The sequence below is a fragment of the Toxotes jaculatrix genome, chromosome 6 (assembly GCF_017976425.1).
Source record: "Toxotes jaculatrix isolate fToxJac2 chromosome 6, fToxJac2.pri, whole genome shotgun sequence".
NCBI lineage: Eukaryota > Metazoa > Chordata > Actinopteri > Toxotidae > Toxotes > Toxotes jaculatrix.
In genome coordinates, this window is record NC_054399.1 from 27,519,344 (window position 1) to 27,539,941 (window position 20,598).

Consider the following 20,598-nt stretch of genomic DNA (forward strand, 5'->3'; position numbering starts at 1 on the left):
TTGCTAATGTGCTGCTCACACTACGTCTCCTGTGCAGACACGGTGTCAGCTTCAGTTCATGCCACATAAAACAAATTTGCATCTATTAGTACCCACTTGCATCTTTCTGTTAACTTTGTAAGCATTAGCAATGCATCTACAAATTACTAATAAACATTGAAGCTACCTCACTGCTGACATGGCCCCTATTGTGTGTTAATGCCTTTCTGAGTAAAGCCCTCTGGCAATGCAGCAAAACATGAGAGGAGCAAACACAGTAACTAAAAAGGTTTCTTAGTATATTATAAACAAAGCTTAAATTTTGGCTCCCTGTCTGCCTGCCTGCCTGCCTGCCTGCCTGCCTGTCTGTCTGCCTGCCTGTCTGTCTGTCTGTCTGTCCACCCGCCGTCCGTCTGTCTCTTTTGTCACAACCATGCAAGACGCAGTCACAAAACAGTATCTGCAGTGCTCTGAATTCATCAAACCCGACTTTGTGAAAACTAAAGGCTTTGCAAATGTATAACGTGTAACTTGCATAAAGTCAGAGGAGGAAGACTGAAGTTGAAGCTGTGCACACAATAGATTTGTCTGCTAGGAATGTAGCTACAGGAATGAAGCATCAGAAACAAAGCTGTTTACTGTACCTGCACCAGCTGATTGTTGAATAAGTCACTTACAAATTAACAACATTTTCAAGCAACTGCTTGAAAATAAATGTGATAACCACAGAATTTCCCTTTTAATAATTAATTCTAACAATTAAGTAATTATTCCAAAGTTTACGTATATTTCACTCTTTGAGACATTTTACTTGTGTAACTATTGGCAACTTTGGAAGGAGGCACTGCATTTGCCTTAGGAAATGAAAGTCTGTTTTTGTCTGTTCCCCAGCTACACATATTGGTATAAAATATTAATTGATCAAACTGCAGGCATTAGGAGAAGAAGTAAAGATGAGTGAAGATGGGACTTGGGCAAGGTGGGAAAAAGTGGTACGTAGTGATAAGGGCTAAAATGGTAAATTCAGCATTGCCGTAAAAAAACAAAACAAAAAACAAACAAAAAAAAAGTTTTCTACTCTAAATAAAGAAAACTGAATTTAAGTTTCAAGTTTCAAGTCAAACTCAATAGAAACAGCACATCTGATCTCAGGCCATAACATTCAATGTCAAATTGAGTTTTACAAATTTAATATTTGAAATAAGTTCTTCAACAAATCAGTTTCCTTACTCTAGTTTCAAGAATTGTGTGACAAATTGAATTTTTTAATAATTGCCTGCGCTGATTTTTTTTATATTTATTTTTTCATCCACCCAGCTTTCAAACACCTGTATCTTTCAAAATTTAACAGTGAGACCCCAGTAATTCTTGGCTGATGCTACTATAGAGTTTCTCTGTGAGGAGTACGGGGAAGGGAGCTGTTTTGAGACATTTTAATAAGCCACATGGCACGAAATGTGCACGAACACCTTCCCCAAAGGAAGGCAGCATGAGAAACTTATCGAACACCTGCTGAACAAGCATTATTCATAATTTACAGAAACAAGATGTCTTCAACTGACATGACTCAATTAACCAGCGGTGGCAGGATGAGGCTGTGTTCCCATTTACATGAGTCACCTCATTTGTTTGAAAATGCCCAAGCAAATAAGTGCAAGTGGAACTTCCTGATAGATTATCGAGTAATGTGTGAGTAGTGTGAATGGTGCCACATTGCTACAGTTAAGCTGATGTGACGAAAGACAAAGTGAGAACTTTTTCAGAGCAGCTGAATTTTTCCCTCATAATAGTTCGAACTGCTGTGGGGTGTTTTGGGAGATGGGGGAGACTCATTGCTGTGATTGCTCAGGAAAAGTATTTTGTTATTTAACAGCCTAAAACCTTAAGTAGCAGTAAATTCCCTGAATACAACTACAATCTTTATCTCTTCATCCTGGTGGACAATGGCAACTGCATTCAATAGTGTGTGGAGAAGACAGTAATAGTTGAGAGTCTGGAGGAAGTAACTGTCTGGAAAAAAAAGAAAAGTTTTCCATATACGTGACAGAAATCTTGTTGAAATACGACTGTGCGTGTACCACATTGTCTCTTCAAGCAATATTGCTCTTATTTTTATGAAAAACAGAGTGTGTGTGTGCAGTTTACTCTGACAGTTTTTACATACTAACAAGCTCATTGCTTGCATGTTTTTGGCACATATTGACAGTTCCAGGCACATCTACAATTACACTGTCAAAAAAAAAAAAAAAAAAAACAAGGCTGGTGGAAGCCAACTGGTGCTTCTCACTGGGCCAGTAACATTGTTGTTTTAATAGACTTTGATATTCCTGAGCTGCTGAAGTGGTGGAGCCAGGGAATAACTAATCCTTCTCTAATGATGATGGTGTTTTAATGAAAGCTTAATGACACTCTTAACACCCTGGTGTACTTACTGTTGATGTCTGCCAAAAACAGAGAAAGATGAGGAGAGGAAAAAAAAAAAAAAAAGACGAGAGACAAGAGGGATGAGGAGAGTCGAAACTATAGATGTGTCGGGATGAAGAGCAGTGAAGTCCCCTCTCACTCCCAAATCCCACAGACACTCCCACGTTACCTCCCATGTAGTCTAACTCTTACTCCACAGACACTTCAGAGAGTTCAGTGCCAGCCTGGCGTTTGGCTCATTATGAACCAGACATCAGGCCAAATGGCACTGAATGTTTAAATGGAATTGTTAATAACTACTTAATGGGAACTCTTATCTGTTACTACATGGATTACAGCAATTTGAGGTTTTGCCAAAACTTGTGTGTCAAAGAACATCCAGTTCTCAGAGTTTTATTTTTTTTTTTTTGCTAATGATCTCTTAAAGGGTAGGCTCACTGTTTTTCAACCCGGACTTTATTAGGATAATATCAATCATCACCTGTGACTGTAGAAAGCACAACTTTCCCAAGAGCTCCAGTTTGTGTAAATGTAAGTTACAAAAGAAGAAGAGTCGGACAGGACTATCTGCTCAACCTGCAGATGTGGCTAAGGGAAATAAAGGGGGTAGTAAACATGGTTTAAGATCATCTTTCCATCAGTGCAGCATAGAAATATGTGTGGATAGACTGTGTTGTGAGTTTCCTGTTTTAAAAAAGGATATTTACTTTGGTTTAAAATAACTGACTGCTCTGTTAGTGTTTATGTTAAGTAAGAGGATGCAGCAGAGCAGTGCATTTCTCTGTTATCTATCAAGTTTGTACCATGCATGATCATAAATGGTGGGAAAAATCTTAATAAGGTCAGTGCTAAAGAGGAGGGAACTTTGTGACTCAGCTCTCATTACAGCTCTGTGCAGACTGCTGAACCAAACGGTTATTCCCCTTTATGTGGGTGTTGCCTTGCAGGAGGAGTCAGGAAAACATTTAAGCTAATATCATTATATCATTAAGAAAATATTAGAAGGAAAATCACTGAAATGTGTGATTTCCTATCATCACCTGTTAACAGCTATTCTCTCTCTCTCTCTCTCACACACACACACTTTTTTAGCCATTTAATAAATAATAATAACTAATTTAATAAAGGCAAAACAAAAACTGTAGGACAATCCCTGAAAGTGAGTGGTTTACCAGGTAAAAAGAAAAAACACCCAAGGTACATATATTGTTATATACATATATACATATAAGCTATGTTATTCTATGAACTCACTTCTCCACAAACTTGCTTCAAGTCTGTACTAAAGGTCTTTCATTTTCAAACTTTGATGAATATTCTGTCAAAAAAGTTGTTTAGCGTGTTCAAACTAACAAACAATACAGTTATCGATCGACCTTGGCCATAGAACATAATGATAACCTGAAAATAAAATAAAAAAAACAATTAAGCTTACTGAAAAGGTAGCCAGTACAATTATAGGTGACTAGCTCTCAAACATTTTTTTTTTTTTATTAAAAGAGTTTTAGCAAAAGCCAGACATAAGTGCCACATACCATCTCTTGAATTAAGAGCTTGAGTTGCTTTCTTAAGGGCAGCCGTATAAATTCCTCAGAGCCGGGAGCAAAAGATTGAAACATACCCTTTCGGCATGTGCGGTAAAATCACTTCACTTTCACTCATTTGCATGTTCCTCTTTACCAGCAAGATCTTATCTTACCATCTTATTTTTTATTTTTATTGTTTTCACCATTTGTGCCTCAACTTTTCCACAACCTTAACTGCATGATTACTGTTTATGTCTTGATGACGGAGGCCTGCTATGCCACTGGTATTGGTCGTATCTGAGGGATAAGTGACCTACACTGTTGTTTGAATGTGAAGGACTAACCTGGTTGCCCTGCACGAAACAGTTTACCGGGCTGTTTTCGTCAAATCTTTTGATTTACTGGACGACAGAAGTCGTCTCCTTTAATTTGCTCTCATCACTCAGTTTATTTAAAGACCCACTTATTTTTGAAGACAAGGAAGATTTAAAAAACAAAAACACAACCAAATTCAAATCCATCCATTTAGAGAGAAATTACCCCGTAACAAGTAATCTTTCCATTTTAAACGGGCGAAGGTGTCCAAGAACAACACTTTAATGAACGCTGCATTATGTCTTTTTTACTCTTACATAAAGACACAGTTAAAAATGGCATTTTCTGAGTGTGCTGTAATACTATTAGAGTCTACTATTAGAGAGTACTTATAAAATGCACAGACAAAGAGTGAAAGAGAAGCAACATGTCAGAGGTCTCCTTTCCATTTACATGAGGAAAGATAACAAGGTATGAAGCCAGTCAGAAATCAGATGCCAACAGCACGCATTATTCAGTCTATGGAGATGTTAATAAAGAGGTTGAGACCCAGAATTGCTTGCTCTCACCAGGAAATGAAGAGAAAGCTTTAACACACCAGGCTAACACACAGCCATGCACGCACGCACACAGTACATAAACCCATAGATGTGAACGCACATCTATGAGTTTCTATGGATCATGCTACTTGCAATTACTTCCACTTGTCAGAGCGTGTGAATATGGCAAGCCTTGGTAGTATGCTATACGGTGTGCAAGCTCAAGAGAAGAGCCAGGTTAAAGCAGAATTAGCCTGACGTAATTTCCATGGTAATATGGAAGAATGCAATAAAATCTTACCTTTGCATTATGAACCAATGCTGGTCCTACAGCTGCTTAACTATTCTGAGTGTACAATATGTCTATATTCTACATGCTCAGTGGATAATACCCAGCTGAGCGTAAAAACATCTGTTAGAACTCCATACAGTGCCGCCGCTCGCAGAGGAGAAAATTCCTCTCATCTCACCCATTTCATGCTCTTATATAAATGAACTGAATCCGGTTTATGGTGTTGTCTTTTATGATGCAGTTTTGGACTCGTTGGTTATTTCCAACATGACTTTGGTCAAACATGGCGTCTTGCTGTGTAACACGAGGGAAGGCTGTTTCCACTATTTCCACTTCTCAATATTTTCTCACTCAAAGCTAAATTTAATTACTAATGACTAAATAGTCATGAGTTTCAACTGTACATAAAAAAAAAAACATTCATTACTCCTATTTATAATTCAAATTACAGGGCTGTATAAAATTACATATAAACACTACAATTAAAGAGAATTTCATCCTTGAAATAAGCATAAAATGTAGCCACCATACAAAAATGGGTTTTTGTGTCAAATGCTCAGTCCCTCTAAACCACGGATTTGCATTATACTGTATTGAATTGAAGCATAAATAAAGGAGGCAGTGGTGTAAAGCTGTTTCACAAGAGGGCACCACTACATTGCAATTATGGAGTGGGGCTTTAATCCCCGCAGTGCAGACAAGTGGCTACTGTACGGACTACCTCGGTGTATAGGCAGGCTCACAGTTAAAGAGTCTGACCCACTGTAGTTGGTGTGTAAGCCTGAGGGAAGACATGCTCTGCTGGTGGCTTCAACTCAGAGTGGTGCATCGAAAGCTGCTTATAGAGAGAGAGAGAGAGAGAGAGAGAGAGAGAGAGAGAGAGAGAGAGAGAGAGAGAGAGAGAGAGAGAGAGAGAGAGAGAGAGAGAGAGAGAGAGATAAAAAGAAATAATGACACTGACAGACAGGGGAAATGAGTCAGAGAGGGATAAACACACACTCTTTGATTTCACAGACTTTGTTCAGACTCGAGAGAGAGAGTCTCTTTTCTCCCTCCTCTTGGGGTGTGGGGTTAAGTGTCCAACCCAAGGATGCAACCAGTGTGTGTGTGTGTCTGTCTGTCTGTCTGCCTGTATGCTCATGGAGCCTAAACCTGGGCTCCATGAGCATACAGTTAACTGCAGAACCACCCTGATGCCATCCCGGCCCCTGAACTGGGGAATTTATTCTTTCTTCATATTCCTTTTCCAGGTTGTGAGAGACTGTTCTAGCGTGAGACAGACAGACAGACAGACAGACAGACAGACAGACAGACAGACAGAAAGACAGACTGATAACCTGCATGACCTCAAGGTAATTTATTTCACTGACATTTCACAGGAAGATGGGAATCTGGGGTAAAAATACACATTATGCATAACACAACTGTGTATACAACTTTTGAGCCTCAGAGTACAGGTAAGAAAGGTGAGGGATAAATTTTAAATTATTTGGACTGTTGTGACTTTGTTGTTACTAACATTAACTGGTAAACCTTGGTTACGACTGCTACTGCCCACTCCCACTTGGTCTTGAATGATCACATCTTGCAGGATTTTCCAGTCACACACAGAGTACAGACTGAGAACTACACCAGTTTCAAGTATGTGTGGTGAGATACAGCACATGAACAATGGGCCCTACAGTCTGAACCACACATTGCAATGTCCAAGGCCTCTACGATTTGCTGCTGGTCCTGCAGAGCCTTCAGCATAGGATGGTCCACCCTGTGCAGGACTCTTCTTCATATTGCCAAAAATACTCTATAATCTATAATAGATTCAAACGAGTCAAATGGTTGAACAGCATCTGAAACCCTATAACTCCGTACACATTTTTATTAAATTAAGTGACTAAAGAACAATTATTTATTACAGCTGCTGTGAGTATTTTAATGGAAAGCACACTGAGCTTGCTTCTAGTGCTATATGCACACTCATTGGCCAGTTTATTAGGTACACCTACTAAACTAACACGACTAAATGAATCATCACAAACTACAGCCTCCAACACAACCATAAAGCCAAACTGAAACCTCTTTACAACAGTTTCGACAAAAACTGAATATTATAACTTCCATGAAAGTCGAGCTTTTTACTGCATTACTTTTAACTGGCTGTACCTAAAACACTGGCAAAGGAGCATTAACAAAAAAATTTTACTGGACTCAAATGAAAAGAGCTAACAGAGGGAATGTTTAAAGTTTACAGCTCAGTTCTTTCTGAAATCTTCTCTGAAAATAGTAAATTCTCATCATTTTTTCCCTTTCTTTTTTTCGAAAGTGTGTTGCTGATGTTGATATTCCACCCTTCATTGTGAACTGACCCTGATGTACTGCACCTCCTTCAAAGCCGAAAATACTAATGATCACATTGGAGAACGACAAACAGATACACACAGGGAGAGAGGAAGCAGAGAGTTGAGGAGAGGAGAGTAAAATGTCTCTGACAGCTGTCACCCCTGTCAGTAATCCCCTCCTTCGCTATTGCACATTTAAATGGGAACCAATTTGTGTGCTGGGGGGTGGGAAAGGCTGCATGGTCGTGGCTGCTACAAATCCTTGTTGGGTAAAACGCTTTCGCATTTGGCCAGACTTAAGTGTCGGTCTCATCCCAAATGAGCTGCAGGGAGCAGGGGCCAGAAAGGATAGAGGCAGAGAGAGAAGCAGGAATGGAATACAGCTTAATTGGCCAGAAGAGGCATCGGCAGCGAAAGATAGAGGGTTTGGTTACTAATTCTGCCTCAGTGCTTATTGCCATTCAATCTAGCTCACTTTGTTGGGAGAGAAGACTAAACCCCATGAAGAAGAAAAAAAAAAAAGAAAAGACTTGTTATAGACTGCTGAACAGGAAAAGGAGAACAATGGCTAGAGAGTGAAATTCAGAGAATATCAAGTACAAAATCCCCTCCATTGTTCATGTATTCATGTCATCTCTGCTCGCCTCATCTTGTCCCATTGCTCTTCTTTATTCATTACTGGGATAAAGAACTTTGAATCTTTTTGAGACCGATGTGTTTATATAACTCGATAACAATATATACACTCGATCAATTCTGACCTTAAAATGGCTCAGAGAGCTGCAGCCACAGTAAAAATCTCCAAATTTTCCCCACTCTTACAAAATTTACTTCAAAATTATCATCTGTACTGTAACAGTAGACAATCCTTTGTCATTAGTTAGCATTTTCACTTATGTTTAGCTGTGGGCCACACAGTTTGATTTGAATAGGCTCAGCATCATCTTATTTCACAACACATCAGCATGGACATTACTGAAACAAACTTAACTAAACAGTACAAGTAGGGACGGGATATATAAAACTACTGTGCTCACAGGAAAACCAACAGCATATATCGTTTGTTTAAATGCCTGAGACAACCTGTGTTAATGTAGAGGAGGTGTGAATTAGGATGAGGATGAATGGTTGAATTTGTGACTTTGACACAGTAGACTGCTAGTCGGTTCCCTGTTTCCCACTGACCATCAACAGTTTCTTTTCACCATGGCTACAATCTTGACATGACCACAGCCAAGTAGTTTTACTGCCAAAATACAACCAAAACTCAAAAAATCACAAAAACTTCTCATAGACTGACGCACACACATTCCCCTCCCTACCCACCCCCCATCTACCGTCTGCCTCCGCACCTTATCTTTTGCCCCCCCCCCCCCCACCCCCTCCATGTGTCCATGAAAAAATTCCAGCATGTTTCCACGTGTACTGTGTACTAATGTCATAATGTAAAATGTGATTGTTGTGTCAAATGTATGTATCGCAACTTGCAAATTAACTTTCAGGAAAGCGTGTGGCGGCGCAAACAGAAAGTTGCTGCAGCCCGGAGGCAATACTATCCGGAGGCTCTATCTATCTATCTATCTACCTATCTATCTATCTCTCTCTCTATCTCTCTATCTGTCTATCTGTCTATTTGTCTATCTATCTAATGTGGCTTGTTGAAAACCTTGCACACATTCAGTCATTAGGCAAATTTATGTCATGAATCATTAAAAAAAAAAAGGCTTTCTACACTGCCAAATTCTGATCTCATGAACTGAATGAATTTTGGTGTATGTTTTTGGTTATATTTATATTTGGTGATATCACAGGAGACATGCTTGTGACCGGTCAACCTCTTACTAAAAGTGTATTTTCAGACAGCGTTATGAGGTATGTCTCATCATACTGTAAAAATCAGAACTGAGTCAGCTTCATAACGATTTGAATGAATGCGTGTTTTTAACTTCCACTGTTTTAATGTGAGGCTGTATTATTCAGTGGGTTTGCTCCTTGACCTTTAGTGTGTCCATCAAATACACAACATATTTCAGTGGAACAAAAAAAAAAAAGACAGGAGAATGAAAACTATGAGATCATAAATCAAAACAGGAACAAGAACTAAAATAAAGATATGTATCCGTTTGTCGCATTAATGATCACACAAATCACTAAACAATGCCAATCTCTTTTTCTTTTACAAGCTCAGCAGGTCCCACAGTCTCCAGAGGCTTTAAATCTGCCATCAAAGACACACTGTGGAAAAAAATAATGTTGTGTTTTGTAAAATGACATCTTTCAGAGACACAACATTTTCAGCAAAGGCCTGCATCTGTTCTTAAAGTTCTTCTTCTGCCACTGTATATCCTCTTGGGGAAACAAATCTCAAAAAAAAAACAAGAAAAAAAAAAAAACAATTCACCAATCTGCGACTGACTGGGTCTGAGAACAGTTGATGGTGTCCTGAAGGGAATTTTTTAGTCTTTTCCTTTGTTTTTTTTTTTTGTTGTTGTTTTTTTAAATATGCGTTCTCCCATGAAGGACGACATAATTACAGAGAACAGTTCCATTCAAGTGTAATGAGTGCAAGCTGCAACTACACAAAAGTTTAAGTAATTGCCAGGTTAACCATATGTTATATCATGTTTTTTTTTTTCCTTTTGATATTCTACCTGCTGAAGCAGATTCCTTATAGGCAAACCATCTATTTTCAGCTCTCTCCAGGGCATAGTGTGGCAGAGAGACACAGATGTTCAAATTTCCCACTGGACTCTATTCTTATACACGTGCACATCGAAATGACACACAAAAAAAACCTTCCTCGGGTGGAGAAATTGTCTCGAGAATGGCAATAATTATGCCGGCGCAATTAAGCAAACACACTCTGCATAAGCCACATCTCAATTTGTCACCCTGTTAAATCTGAAAATCAGAAGGGCTGGGCTCTGTAAACACCATTTACAGCGTCCCTTCCAGTGAGCCAGAGATGCTGCGTGGAAGTGCATGCATGCTCGAGCGAGAAATAAACCCGGAGTGCAGAGAGCTCAATTATGCAAGCATGCAATGGACTCACACCACAGCATGATGTTGGTTTTGATAAGCAATTAAACTCCACAAACAAAAAACTTTGACAGCTTAAAAAAAAAAAAAAAAAAAAAAAAAAAAAAAAAACGAGAGGGAAAATGTGTTTGCACTCATTTCCTTTGGTGGAGTAAACGGAAAACGAAGGTAGAACTTTGATCACTGCTGCTTTCTACCTCTCTCGCTGCCTTTCTTTATGTGTCTACAGTACATCTTTCTCTCTCCGCCTCTCCCACCTGTCGTACGCTGTGATACAGTGTGTGACAATACAAACACCTCATTCTGTCACTGTCGCCGTGCTAACAGGCTCATTGGACCGCCTTGTTATCCAACTCAAACAGCGAGACCCAAAGAATCCGCGGCACATTTCCATAATGTTATTGACCGAGTGCCGAGACGCAACACTGGCTGGAAATATACGCACACACCCCGTGTTATTTGCATGTCTATTACCTCAGAAAAACCGTAGCTCTCAACATGCGGCAAGGAGAGCTAATTTGAAGCTCTGCTGCACATCCAACATCCCCCCCAACCCCAACCCCCAACCTCCCACACCCACACACAACCTCTAGCGCACCAGAATCCTGGCAAAAACTGGAGAGCAAAGCATTTTGGGAGGCAGGAAGTAGCGTAATGAAGGCCAACTGTGTCCTTTAGTGGGTTAAACACACACACTTGACGTGCATGATGGATCAGCCGTGAAATAGGCTGGAAGGCAAAGTTCAGCAAAGCCAGTGTGACAGGAATTTCAAACAGGATGTACCTGTCTATCTTTCCAACATGATGTCAGGCAGCTCCAGTGGTGTTTAGATTGTAAAGGGAAGATAATAGGATCGTGTATGACACAGGTGGCAGATTTAGCTGTTGTGACAGTACAAGAGGATTATACCACAGAGTCTGAGGATGCGAGGGGGATCCCGGTGGCTCAGTGAGCTGAGGGCTGTACACGATGTGTACTTGCAGCATGATTAAAAACACAGATTATAGTGTACATTTATAACTCAGGTGCCTCAGTATTAACACTCCACTTTTCCATCCGAGCTGCTATAAAGACCCTGAAACACCTGTCTCTCACTCTGCAGGCTGTTATAGTCACAAGCATGTGTTTGGAGGTCAGGTCACAATGGTCGACAGATCTCCTAAAGAAAATAACCATATATATATATATATATATGAGAGATGCAAAAGCATTTTTAAAGATGCACCCAGTCCAACATGCCCTGGCAAACCAGTGGTAACAAAATGCTTTCTCCACACTCACTACACTCTACTGTGTAGCAGTAATGTGTCATGAAACCATGACCAAGCCTGACCACTCCCAGCTGTGAAGGTGGGTGTGGTGAGAGCTTAAAAAGATAATAGTTTTCAAACCATGCAGGTGAGAGCAGAGGGCTTTTATTTCTATCAAGATGTAGTGTGGAGTTGCTTGCTAGGTCTACTCATGTTGTCTTATGGTATATTAAAGAAATAATAAATAAATAAATAAAAAATACAAGGAACTTTGCAGATGGGCTGCTGTGGTATGCAGACTTATTGGAAAGATGTGAGTGGGCACAGGCATAAATTCCACCGGAGCAGCACAAACTGAGACGAAATCACTTTCTCCACAAATTGAAAATTTTTCAATTTTAGAGAAAAATTTACAGAAAGAGCTGGAACTCCTGTTGAGTTCTGAGATATGTCAGAGACTGAGCCGTGGTAATGGCATAAAAAAATCTCTGTGTTATAGAAAAATGGCTTTTTCTATAAAAACATATAAACAATGCTAAATGCCACTTTGAACAGTTTTAAATAGTCAGAGTATGTGTCTGCAGATTGTTCAGATTCAATCATTTTTTTCCTGACATGCCTCTTTGGTCATGTCAGAAAGTTGTCGACAGTTTTTACGAGAGAGTCACCGGAGGTAGGTGAAACCATCCTTTATTTCTCTGCTCATGACTGGGCTGATGTCAGAAATGATACCTTTATTCTTAAATTTTAGTCGTAGACATCTCACTATCCATTAGTAGATACACAGCCATACACTTCATATCCTCAACATATTCCCTCCCACTATTGCTCCGTTTTTTCACATTGCTCATTTTACCACCCACTGATCCAATGTCCACATTTACTTGATATCATTGCATTTATCCTGTGGTAGTAGATAGTAAATTTCCGTTCTTTGAACCCAGTAATTGCTGTGTTTTCTTTTAAAGCAGAGATCAATGATCCATTGAATCGAGATGTGACAACTTCTGACATTAGACTGATTAAAATTATTGATGGTTCCCTGAATGAGGGCTTAGTAAAAATAAAATCCAAATTCTGCTACATATACCCTTCCCATAACTACTGTAACTAATGTAGCCTAATGTAGGTTGATACTGTAACAGATTTGATATGGCTTTTTACTTGTGTATAGAGGCATCAGGAGCAGCCTTGATTTTAGTGAACTGCGGAAATACAAAGATTTTGTTCAACAAAGAAAAAAAAAACAGTGGCGTCCTAGTGTGAAAACCAAATGGTGGTTTGATCTGTACAAGACGTGTTTCTTGTTTTGAACCATGCAGCCCTATAGCTTGCAGGCTAATCAGTAAAGATGGAGATCACACCGTGACATGCCATAAAGCAGCTAGCCTCAGTCGGATTCAGCAGAGCTGCTCACGGTGAGGCGTTTTTCTTCCCACAGTTTTTCAGTCTGTCTCATACACAATGTATGAAACTTTCCTGTTCTTGTCTGTCTTTTCTGTGAGCACCCACTGTTTCACAAATGTTGGAAGTGGATGGAATAATGTCGTCATTTTGGCTTTGATTTCCATCCGGTTTTGTAACACAACTCCGTCATGACCATTGTGAAGGTGTCATCGTTTGGTATCCCTGCCGCAGACCTAATCCATCCCTATCTGCAAGCAGACATTAATAAATCATAAGGAGAAGCTTTCAGAAGCTTTAACCCCCATGCATAATTCAGCCCGCGCTGATGCTAATGCTACAGCTGCAGCTCACACACTCAACTGTTCAGTAGTGTCCCACTAAACAGCCAATTAACTATAACGAATCCAACAAAGTCCAACTCTCAGCAGAATGAACAGAGAAAGTACTTTCTCCTGAAAACTGTGTGAGCTAATTCCTGATGAGAACTCACCGAAAGTTTTTCTTCACCTTGAAAGAAGACAGGAGGTCAGGCATAGTATGATAGTTTCACTTCATACTGAACAGCTTTACTTTGAGCAGGCTGAGGACTGTGTGGGATAAACCCAGCTTTGATCTTGATTCAATTGTCTTCAAATTGAAGCAATTTGTTGTAAAAGTCTGACATGATGAGATGCTTACTACACTACTTTCCTCGTTACTTTGAGATCGTTGCCGCATCCATAGTACCAGTGGTACAAAGAGAAACAGAGCATGGCAGCAATAAGAAAACTAAATGTGTTATTTGAATTTCTTATTTCCCAGGTAATGTTGAAGCAATCTGCACTTTAACATTTCCCCACGTGGATGATGCAAACAAAACTCTCCACGTTCCACGCAACATTTTATCACCACAACTCAGACTTCATAAAAGCAAACTGTGAATCGTAGGTTGGTTTCAAACCTCCAGTTGGAAAATAATTAGTACAATAAAAACTGTATTTTGGTTTTCACCATAATAAAATATCCTGCTGTATCCTGGACACTAAGTGCATCCTGGATGATTCTACACCAATCCAGGAAACAGTGTAAATTTTATGTACTGAGGTCAGAGCTGTGGATATGGGTGTATACTTCAATATTTATCGCAAACATTTCCCATCACTGAGAATTAAGTCCATATCGGACATTTAATCCAATGCCAACATCCCCTGCAGAAAATAGTGACAGGAGGTGAGGTTGGGTAGATGGATGGGCTCCATAACATCACTACCATCCACCTTGACCAACCTAACACATTTTTTTTTTGGCAGTGAGTATACAGTGAGTCTAGGAAGTATTAGTTTTGACCACAGAAACAGCTGCTTAGTTTTTCCTTCAGTGGAGAAAATAATAGATACTCTGATCCCACGTTCTAACATCCTACAGAGGACCAAGCGTTCCTCTATTAAAATGACCATGGCTGTGATTGTCCATTTAAAGGGAAAAACAGATGTCTTGTAGCAAACTTGTATTTAAATCAGTATGCTAATGACTACATTTTCCATTCATTGGGTTCATTTGAATCCAGCCGAGGTTTCCAAATAACCCAAGGGACCCGCTGAAAAGACCCACCTGTCACCCAGTTCAAAAACTGACATGGTGAAATAGTTTGAACGCTCTGTGTTTCTACATCAGAGGAGCGCAGGGAACGGAGGTACTGCCTGCTAAAGGTTAACGCAATTATGCAATCTCAGTCATGCACACAACCAGTGGTGTATAATATCAAAGAGAACACGTACGTAGAGCAATCACAAACTGATGACCAGCAGTCCTCATTTGTCAAACACAGCAAGGGGATGAGGAAAGAAATCAGTGAAAGACAAACCACACACATGGCAGCTACATTCAAAGGAGAGAGGAAATTGCCTCACTACCAGGGGCAACAACTTGGCAAAAGACATGAGGTGTATGAGAAGAAAAAGGTGCCAGAAGCAATTATTTCTCTTTTTTTTTTCCCCACAAAGGGAGAACACACTATTTCCCTCTCGTGTTCTGCTCTCTCATGAGTCTGGAGCGTGGCTTTGTCTTTCAGGCAGATTGCCCCATTGTGTTAAAGGACAGAAACATGTCCAAAATCAGCATCTGAGCAACTAATGACGCTGCACCCAGAGGGACCCCTTAAGCCGGTCTATATATCTGAACAGAATCATTTCAGTGATATTCTTTCACTATGTAGCAGTCAAGATTATCACCATTACTTCAAACAGCTTTGATTTTTACAGCCCATGTGTATGTGAGCCAGCATTCACACTGACAGGAGCACTTCATTATTCATTTCAACACAACCACTGTGGACAACAAGGAGCTATTTGAGTGTGAGCATGTTAGTGTAGTTACTAGTGTGAAAATGAATCCAGGACGTATACTTTCAGCAATACAACCACAAGTTTGAAGGACGACCAGGCGTCAAGATATTTGTGGTGGGTGGATCGATGGCAAAAAAATCTATACTGAGTTCAAAATGTAAATCAGCCTTTCTAAAAAATAACGGCAAACTTTGAAATTATTTGTGAACATCGCTTTACAAGCTCAAAATCTTACTGACCCACCTTTGAGCCCACACAGGTCTCCATGTCTCCTGAGCTTTCTACTCCCACCATTCATCCCACCCCTCCTTCCTGTGACCCCTGAACAGATCGAGAACAACAGTTTTTGGTGACAGAGCTGTTTTGAACTGTGTGCGGACTTGTGCTGCAGACGTGTGTATTCAAATCGTTCATTTCATTCGTCAGTGTTTTCCATTAAACTGCCAACCAAGCTTTTATACACCAGATCAAACAAAACAAAGTTACACCCATCAAAGATTTCTCAGTCAGTCATTGTGACCGTGCCTGCAATGAGCCGACTTTTCCGCTGGCACTGATTCAGCTTTGTACCCAGTGTCGAGACAGTTATAGGGCAAGCAAGTATATCCAAGCTGTGGCATCTCCTCTAAGAATAAATGAATGCTACAGCAGCATGGTGCATATCAGACTAGATGAATGCTGGAGCAACGTGGAGTAAACCTGACAGCGAACACCTGCCGATGATATCTAAGCAAACACTGCGCGCTCTGCAGGAATATGCACATGAGTTGATCCCCTTCTCTTTTCATCCATGCAGCACTGCATGTGACATTCACAGGCATGTTAGAAACACATTGAAAACACATGCATGAATATATACAGACACACATCCAAGAAAAACCAGCAGGCATTCAAAGACACACACACACACACACTCTTCTTCCATCCTACTGGGTATTTTTATGCACGCAAAAAACACAATCGGTTCCTCTGCAACGCCTCCACACACGCAGACAACCCACACCTACACCCTGTACATGCGTACACATATACATAAAGTACTACATAACAGAACTGGGAAATAAGTATGTATGAGATGGCAGAGAGCTTTGATTTGCTGTGGCTGTCTCAGCAGGCAGCGTATGACAACGCAGCAGTGATACAACGCTACAAGGAACAATCAAATTAACAAGCTGAGGAAGGAGGAGGAGAGGGTGGAGAGAGGAAGACAACAAAGTCCAAACAGTAAACCGAGAGGTGGGGAAAGTCTGAGGAACATTAAACAGAGCCCTGGCAAACAGCGGAATTACATTCACTCTAAACAGCTCTACTTCTGGCAGCATTTTCACCGGGGAGCACTCTTGACAGCTTCTTGTGTCTCATTTTTCCTTTTGAAAAGGGAGGTGCTGTTGACACCACTGAGAACTGAGCATGTTATAAAGCTCTTAAAACACCAAGGGCCTGAGAGGTAAAAGCATTTCAACCCAAGCAAAACAGGTGCAACACAGCAGCTTTTCAATAGGCACTCAGAACAGCGGGAAATGCCTCAGTTCTCGCAACTTAAGCGCACATGAAGTGTGGAAAAATGGCCTACATTTCAGTAAACTGCGAGGGATTGTTTTGTGCCAAAGTTTGTGCGAAGCCCAAGCCTGAGATGACTCAAATTCTCGGTGTGTTCAACTCTCAGCTTGTTCTCTGTCTCGCCACCAGGAGACGCCGTGACGCTCCCCGTCGCAGACAGTACAGCACGTCTGTCTGATAGCCTTCTTTTATGGTTATGTTCAGGCACTCATAGCTCTTGGTTGAGGTTATGGACAGATAGTGGTCTGGTTTAATACAGAAAAAAGTTCACAGTGACTTCACAGGACTGGGGGTTAGGGTTAAACTCTGGTCTTGGTCCCCATTTGCCCCTCTCATAGACATTATATTCTGACACCAGGGAGAAATCTACATCGACTGCACACGTCTTGAAGGAATGGTAAACCCAGGAATGGTTTAGGTCTATTGCCAAAGGAATAAAAAAGCCATTTTCAGCTGTAATAAATGACATGTACTCTGTATTCCACAAGTGAAATGGGAATAAATGTCATATTATTGTTTGTACTTTCAATCGAATGAATCATGAAAACTTTCCATGACATTTGAATTTCATTTCACTTTACATTACATATTTATATACTTTAATTTACACATTAAATGTGGTCAATGTAAAGCTTTATGTTTTATGTCAATTGTATTTAATATTCATACTTCATACCTACACATGTGTATCTGTTTACAGCACAACTAAGCAAACACTGTTAGAGCAAACAGCAAACAAGGAAGCTGATTGTATTTATGTCATTTTAATGCTCTTAATTCTTAGAATTTCACTGAAGATTTTTTTAGGGGTAATAAAAAGAGATTTAACCTGGCCGGTCACTGGCAGCTGAATAAAGTATGGTTGATATGAGTAATGAGTCCTTTCACATCTTCTGCTCTTCTGAGCTGTATTAGCATGAGGGACCTGAGAGCACTGCGATTGGTGAGAGACCAGACAGCCAGCATCTGTCTCTCTCTCTCTTCCACTTAAATACACCCCCACACACACACACACACACGTTCACACACACGCTTTTACACATGCTCACACAGCAGTCCAGACATCTGGTGGGACTCTACTGGGTCTTGCTACTGTGGTACTGGGACTCTTACAAGGACTAAAGATACTTCAGCGGTAATGACACGTCCCTATTGGCCAGACAGGGCAGAAAAACAGGAAGTGGGGACAAGACTGAGGGTTGGAGAGGTCATCCATCTTGGGAGGGTGATTTAAATACAGTAGAAAAGAGACACAGAGACACAGAGAGATACAACGTCCTCTGCCTGAGGCCAAGGTAAGAAATGTGAATAAGTTTTAGGTATTGGCCACATTCCATAGAGACAATACATGAACTGATCTGTGCTTAAATCATCAGTAATTATAAAATTAGAATTCATTAGAGGTTTAAAAACATTCTGAACAGACAGTAGAGTCTGTTTTGGCTACATTTTTCACATTAAATATTAACCCTCTTCATACATGTATCTATATCTTAAGCTGCTAACAAAACAATATCTGAACCATTTAACTGATTAGTAAAGACATTTCTACAATTTGTTTTCAAATTTACTAAAAATCAAACTGAACCAAACTGAAATCTCTAACAAAAGTATTCGGACTCTGTGATGTGATTCTCCAAATTGTGCTCAGGCTCATCCTGTTTGTTTTAATAATCCTTGATTTGAGTCCATCTGTGATCACCTGAACTGACTGGATGTCATTTAGAAATGTACACACGTGTGTATGTAAGGTCCCACAGTTCATACTGCATGTCAGGACAAACACCAAACTATGAAGTTCAAAGAACTCTCTGTTAACTTCCATGATAAAACTGTGGTGAGGCACAGATCAGGACAGGAGTATAAAACCATTCCTAAAGCTCTGAGTGGTCTCAGCAGCACAGTGGGCTCTATAACTGTGAGACGGAAGAAGTCTGGAACCAGGACTCTTCATAGAGTCAGCTGTCCAGCCAAACTGAGTAACCTGGGGCCAGATGGGCCTCGGTCAGGGAGGTGACCAAGAACCCAGTGATCAGTCCAACAGAGCTCCTCTGCAGAGGTGGGAGAACCTGCCAAACACACATCCTCCTCACATAACACCTGTCCATATAACACAGTTCAGCAGCAGTGCAGACTGCAGCCTCCAAAATGACCATAAAGTTGAATCAGCTCCTCTCTAGGTTTTTTTTTTTTTTTTTTTTTTTTTTTTTTAAGTTTCAACACAAACTGAACATTAGAGCTGCCGTGAGACATATAAACAAATTATGCAGGGTCATGTGTTTTGCTACTTCTGTGTAGCAAAACACAGCAAACTTTCTGACCAAAATCATTTATCCAACATATGTCATGAATCTATCATAGTGTTAAGATTTTCACCAGTGTTGACAAACTCTAATAGATGGGAATTTAAAAAAATAAAAAATTAACACCTAAAAATACACCGTAGATCATTGAAAACAATCACTCACCAATGGCAGGGTTTCCTCCGGGGTTGAGAGTGACTCTGAAGGCTTGATTCCAGGTGTGACGGCCGAGGGGAGCGTCGCATGGGTCAGTGTAAAGCAGGACACCCCCAAAACCCAGCTCAGAGAGTAGAGACAGCTGGACAACAAAGCACAAACAAAGATACAATGAGTAAGAAACAGACACTCGTACAAATACATGGAGATGTGTGCAAAAGCATTTCACGCTGGCAGTGTTTTGATGGGAGAGCTGCCTCTTCACACATATACAAACAGACAATAACAGACAGATGCTGTTATTTATCTTGTTCTCGTTGATATAAATGGATAAATGGGACGGACGAAAAAATCGAAACACCCCTCTGTGTAGTGGAATACAATTCTGCAACACCACAAAAATGATCATACAGTTGAACTGACACCTCTTTAACACAGTTTCAACACAAACTGAATATTAAAACCTGTTGCTGATTAAAAATAAATAAATAAAAATATTGATTAGATCTTTAAAAATGTATACATTATGTATACACAATGTATGTACTTGCAAATGCACAAAAAAGGCTTTCTGAACTCTCTGTCATTGTAAACTGTCAAGCCATGGAAGCAGTGTGAGTGAACCCATTTAAAATCAACACTGTGCTATTCATAATGGAAGAGAATTAACTTTTTTACAACTGGATAAATGTTAATCAGGGAAAATGGCAGTTTAGCCAGAGGTTAAATTGGAGGCTGGAACAGAATTAACCTTCAATTAATAAGTAAATAAATAAATGTGATTGGCAGTTTCATACATAATAATGTGGACTGGTGGGCTGTCAAGAAAACCTGCAATCCCTTCAACAGTCCTTTCTTCCAAAGAATTAAAAGGTAACAGTAGCCAGTGAATGAACAAATTACACTGTGATTTCATCTCAAATTTGTATAAGTTGGTCAACGTGTAGAGACGAGGAGTTTATTGTGGAGCAGCTTTTAATAACTGCTTCTGTAAGCAAAACTTTCACAGACATATTTGTTCAGTTTATGTATTATGTAACATAATTCTGCTAATTCTGCTTTTTAATTTTCATGTTCATATCTGTTTCTTGCTGTCAAAGTGTAGGGTTCTTTGAGAAGTCTGAAACAGCGTGCTGAAGCATGAAAC

At 40.0% G+C, this 20,598-nt stretch overlaps 1 protein-coding gene across 1 annotated transcript in view; it reads right to left on the reverse strand.

The window, feature by feature from the left end:
* The window catches only part of LOC121182863 (inactive N-acetylated-alpha-linked acidic dipeptidase-like protein 2), a 301,943-nt gene that overhangs the window by 180,530 nt on the left and 100,815 nt on the right, over positions 1 to 20,598 (reverse strand). The window contains exon 7 of the mRNA XM_041039484.1: positions 19,461 to 19,593. Coding sequence (XP_040895418.1) covers positions 19,461 to 19,593 — 133 coding nt within the window. The remainder of the gene's footprint in view (positions 1 to 19,460; positions 19,594 to 20,598) is intronic.